This window comes from Tripterygium wilfordii, chromosome 21 (assembly GCF_013401445.1).
Source record: "Tripterygium wilfordii isolate XIE 37 chromosome 21, ASM1340144v1, whole genome shotgun sequence".
In the NCBI taxonomy this organism is placed as follows: domain Eukaryota; kingdom Viridiplantae; phylum Streptophyta; class Magnoliopsida; order Celastrales; family Celastraceae; genus Tripterygium; species Tripterygium wilfordii.
In genome coordinates, this window is record NC_052252.1 from 12,117,075 (window position 1) to 12,123,074 (window position 6,000).

Sequence of the window (6,000 nt, forward strand, 5' to 3'; positions counted from 1 at the left end):
CGTATAGAGGATATTACTCCACGGCCCAATCCAGTTTATCTCACAATATTTGACAAAGGCCCAATTGTACATAAGCTCTCTCAACAGCTAGTTTTGTATTTAGGCAGTAACCTTTACACGTGTCATAGCATCACTAGTTCCTAGGGCTCCTTGTGCAGTCGAACGTTGCAGCACTGGAAATATATACTTGTAATTGTTTCTTGATTCGCTAATGAAAGTAATCAATACAAACTCCTTTACATACAGGGGAGGGAGGCTCAAAACCCGAGACCTTATGAGATACCATACACATGAGTGTCTTCTAAACTATTCAGGACTCTCAAGTCATGTGGTATGTTGATTCCATGTCGGAATGCATAATGAATCAAATGAACATTAGAATTAGATATATTAATTTCATCCTAAGCACATCAATACAACTTAATAATTTTCTCTGTTCGCGATAAAATTAAGTGAAAAATATCGATATATATTAATACATTCAAACTAGAGAGAATACATAATTATCACACCAACATCAAACTCAATATTTTTAATCCACAATGCAGCAACTTGGTCATGACTATCCTCTCATGTCATGCATATACATCTCCCCCACCATTGAATACTAGCCACTTTGCAAGCGTGCTGATGTGGATCCAAGTAGTTGCCTAATATTATTTTAATCTACTAGTCCAAATATCATCCAAACACCCTCAAATAAACAAAAACACCATATTAAATCAACAAAAAATGTAATAATAATAAAAACTTGCCAACTTTGACATGCAAAACAAGAACCCTCTATTCCTCAGTCTTCTCAACAGCAACTTCTGTGCTTGGTTCGTCTTCCACTGGCTTCTTCTCTTCCTCATCAACTGGTTTCTCCTCTGCTGCTTCGGCCGGGGCCACCACATCTGCCACCACAGGTGCCAGGTCTTCTGTGGTTGGTTCCTCTACCACTGGCTTTTTCTCTTCCTCATCAACTGCATCACCAGCTGGAGCCTCAGCTTCAGGGCCAGCGGCTGCTGCGGGTTCCTCCGCAGCTGGGGCATCGGTGTCTACGGGTTTCTCTACAGCTGGGGCATCGGTGGCTGCGGGTTCCTCCACAGCTGGGGCATCAGTGGCCGCGGCTTCCTCCACGGTTGGTTTTGCTCCCTCTTTTGGCTCATCAACCACTGGCTCTGCTGCAGCTGGTTGTGCTGCAACCTCTGGCTCTTCTTGGGTTATTGTTTGCTTGATCTCTTCAGTGTTGGTCACTTCTTTTGTCTCAGCTGGCAAAGTTGTTGGAGCTGACTCAACCTGCAAACATATATATGAACCAACTTTTCATGGTTAATTGATGATCACTATTTAGCTTGAAAATTCAAGATCTAAGAAAACCAATACAATATATATATATATATATATATATATATACACACACACAAATTAACAAACATAGGCAATAAAATGGAATTTGAAAGAGAAACTTGATTAGTTTTATATACCGCAACAGAGGCCATTTGGGAATTAAAAGAGTAAAAAAGGAGTGGTTTAGAAAAGAAATTAAAGATGAATTGCAGAGATGAAAAGGGATTGAAGTGAGGAGATGGTGAATGTGAGAGAGGTATTTATAGTGGATTAGTAGACACCTCAACAAATTAAATTAACATATCTAATTATTTAGTATTTTAAAGAGAATCTTGGCAAATGGGCACTTCATGTGACCCTGACAACATGAACACTACCATCTCTCTGCCTATCTAGTTGTATTCTTGCATTGAATTAATTAAATTATACACAATTTTGTTATATTTTTTTTGGATGGTACTAGATTCTTATAGCTACTTACACTGTAATAAAGCAATGATGAATGGTTGAATTTGTGTGAATTGGCAAGTTTAACACGTATATTATAGTGGAGGCCGTTTTCAATCATATATATATATTTTTTTCTTTTGAGTGTGTTTTCGTGCTGGACTATATCATTCATTCATGTTCTTGATCAGATTTTCATGTTTGATTAATACTAGTTTTATGTTAACTTTTAACCTGGCCTGACCCCCCTAGCTAACCTTTAATTTTAATATAAAGTAACATGCAAATTGTTAATATATCATTAATGAAGACCAAGACGCAATTAGTATAAATACTTATATTGCCTAATTTTTGCAAAAGCGATTTGAGACACAATTAGGGCCACTTTTACTATAGTGGTCAATTTGTTTGCTTTTTTTTTTTTTTTTCGGTTTTTATACCTTTTTTATTTTCTAATCCAAAGCCGTTTGATTGCTACAATTTGGGTATTAGCCATTGGGCGGTGCATGAAGTGGGACCTACATCACCAAACTGCAATCAGAACCATTGAAAATTCTTATCATGGGCCCACACAACATTGCAAATTTGCTGTGGTGTCTGGCTTTTCTTTCCTTGATATTTGGCCCCATCCCCCTGCGATTGCATTTTTTGTGGGGCCTGCAGATGCTTTCCAGGTAGGACACCTCGTGACTTGGGACCCACTTGCCTGCGGTCTGATTTGCCACGCATGATCGCAGTCATCACGCCTACCCTTACCCTGATCATGTCCTCACTAAACGCCATCGTCCAGGTTTCAAGTTTCAACATCCTATTTATGCTTTTGGTTAAAATTTTCAACAATCTCCGGCAAATATAAACATTATTATTATACGAATTCTATGTATTTTACATTTTATTTTAGAAATATCACACATAAATATGTTTGCAATTGAAATCGAATTTTAGACACGCATATGTATAATTCAATCGAGTGCCAACCAAACCACTTCTCATTAATAATTTTACATTTTTTTTGCAAACACCATAATAGCTGTTGGTGGATCCAAGGGCGATATTGATTCAAAATACAATATTGACTCATATTATTATGTTTCATGTTCTCTATTTGATCTATAATCTGTATATATAGGCAAAGGCAGGAGTGGTGTGAAAAAGGGTCCATAATTATTAGCCTTATACTAAAGGTACCGATCGATGCATACTCTGCAAAGTGGAAAAAAGAGGAGGAAAAGAAAGGTTGATGATGATGAAGGTGGACGGTGGAGATGGACCTACCTTATGGACCCCACAACGATCAGAGCCGTTATATTATTCTTCCAACAAATAATAATTGCATATGTGGCACTTTAATTAGCTGAATCATTTGGAATCAAAGGAGATTCAATAGTTTTTTGGTCATTGAATAGAAGAGACCCCTGACATTAAGATTTAAGATTGTATGCCCAGAAATCATATGAAGATACAGTGTTTATAACTTTCCTATGAATCCTTGTATTCAGTTGTCATGTGTGTATTATATTGATAAAAAATGATTAAGAATTTCCACCTGTACACTTGGTTGTCAAAAAATGATTAGGTTGACTTTTTATTGTCACATAAGCAAGTTGACTGACCTAAACCCAACAAATCCTAGCCGTGTTACACTTGTGTAATTTTAAAGGTCAAAGTGAAACGTTTGAAACGTTGAGAGCTGAGTTATAACATGACTCATCTATCACTGGTCAAAAGTGACATTAACTCGAGAATACATATTATTTTGCTGCCTATTGAGTTTTGATAGGACTACCTTTAGAAACAAAACATCATAAAAGTGGTGGTACTAGGACATATTTCATTGTTGATGTGCAATGTGCTCTGATTATGCCCCATGAGTTTGAATTGAAAGGCTCAGAAATGTTGGCAGGGGACATGAATCTTCTTCTTGCGTAGCATACTTTTATCGAGATGTGATAATATAATGGTATGTTAGAACATAGCATTATGTGGGTGGCCCAATTATATTAGCTTTTAAGTTTATGGCAACATGCTTTTGTTTGAACTCAGACCAATCGGCATGTCCCTTTTTTCCTTCTTTCTTTTTCCCCTGTTATGGTGGCAATGCATCCCTTTTACTTTTTAGTCAATTTGGTAACCTACCTGGGCCATTCTTAAACCGTTGGTGATGATTTAGAGGCCCTCTAAAGATAATGGCCTATTTGGTGTAGATTCTCTTTTGTAGTATACTGCTTGGTATAATTTTTACGTGTAAAAGTTTCTGGAGATTGTTGAGAATGTCTGATCTATAATCATTTGCTAAAAGCAAAGCACCATCACTGCTTCAAAACTGCAAAAATGTCTAATCCCCCATTTTTAAGTGTCCAACATCACATGAAAATGGATATCAATTGTTTCCACATATCACACAACAATTATGTCTATTCAAGAAAAATATTCCGACAGAAATCTAAGCAGAATACTTATACATAAAAAGAGATCCAGGTAGATATGGCCATCACTCAGGAAAATTTCCTGTGACTAACATAATTAATTAACAACGTTTTAAGAAGAAAACCATCCCCAGCAACTCGAATTTGAAATCTTGCCAACTTCACAGCCAGCAGTGACATGCCACCATGAATGGAGGAAAATATCAGTGAACAACCACATTCTGTGTAAGCCTCAATTAGTTACACAAATGGCTAATGCTCAGCTGATGAGTCTCTTGAGAGTAGCTTCAGCGCGCTGCTCAAATTTAGGGAGAGCCCAGTCATTTTGAAATATGTCAAGACCATCTTTCTCAGCAACCAAGCTCTGACATGAACAAAAAGACACATGATTAGGAGACAATCATGTTGCATATGGTACTGCAGTCACAAATGACCCATCCCTATATTAAGACGCGACTGAGTGGTCACATCATTCAACCCAAAAAGAAAATGCCACCCACCTCCCAATGATCTACACATTTCAATTTAATTCTAACTAAAACACAAATAAGTGAATAACACCCATTTCCAGCAATGTGTGAAAAAACCTTTCAAGCACACAATGCTGTTATTCACATCAATACCAATCCTCCATAACATGCCACATAATCCACACTAATTGAAGGTTGAATGGAAGCATGGAAAGAATAAGATGAATCTCATCAGATAAGTTCTTTCAGGTCCATCCTAAACCCCAATCATGCAACATATATGTATAAAGGAAACCATCCTATTCAGAGGTTTACTCATTAACTCTTTTGGCTACCTGCTTATCAATGAAGCAGAGCCATTTCAGGCACTAAGGAACCATGGCCTCTTGAATCATGCAAAGCTGATAAAAAGAACCCCAATGAGTCCCATGGAGAGTTTATGATATAAAGTTTGAAGGAACTTTTCATGTACATGTGTCTCATAGAAAGGGAAAGTGTACTAGTGTAGAAGGATGGTATATATTTTAAGTGATTAGAAATTTATATGAGGATATTTTATCTAGTTTTTATTACTAATTAATTATATGGCAACAAATATCTAGTTATTTATTCTGTTCTCTCAAATGGCATACCTTCGGGCACTGGAAGACTTACTTTATTATAACCTATGTCTATGTGTCACAAGTTCAAACACAGAAAAGTCAGCTTTGCACTGCAAAGGTAAGGTTGCAACACCTCTCTTTACTTGCACCCACCACTGTAAACCCCCTTACGCACCAGGTGTTCTCATTCTTCTTCTTCACACACTGTTATAGTAACCATGTGACTTTTGAACCACTCACAACAGTACCAAAAGTCCTAAATTCCTCACGTTACAACATGTTTTAACTTCTAACCAAAATATTAACCCTATTATCATTTTACAAATATTAAACATCTCCAACAAGTTTTAAGTTTTAAGTTTTAACTGAATCCTATTTCTCCTCACCCTCAATCCAATGTTGCCAAGAGGCACCAAGGCGGGCCGCGCCTCACCTTGCCTCTCCTGAAATGTCTACCTTCAACCAGGCGTGGCCTACGCGAGCACCCCAGACTAGGCGCAAGGTGCCTAGAGCACACGCGCCACAGAAAGAAAAGGTAAAGTTACCTTTTTTCTTGAAGATATTTTACGCCTAAAAGTTTAAGCCCTATATCTCCGCTGCATCTCGCCTCTTCTCTACTAGTCTACTGCCTCGTTTGTCTTGATTCTCATTGAAAAATTTCTAAATGGCCTCTGGAGCTCTGTCCATTGCTTCATAAATGTACCCCATGGCAGACTTTTCTCA

The 6,000-nt window shown here is 37.5% G+C and overlaps 1 protein-coding gene across 1 annotated transcript; it reads right to left on the reverse strand.

Moving 5' to 3' along the window:
- Positions 1-448: 448 nt before the first annotated feature.
- On the reverse strand, positions 449-1,629 carry LOC119990087 (cytochrome c1-like). The gene is made up of 2 exons (XM_038835909.1): positions 1,470-1,629; positions 449-1,281 (listed from the first exon to the last, which is right to left on the reverse strand). Exons 1-2 carry the CDS (start codon positions 1,482-1,484, stop codon positions 784-786), a joined length of 513 nt encoding a protein of 170 aa, XP_038691837.1. The 5' UTR covers positions 1,485-1,629; the 3' UTR covers positions 449-783.
- Positions 1,630-6,000: the final 4,371 nt, after the last annotated feature.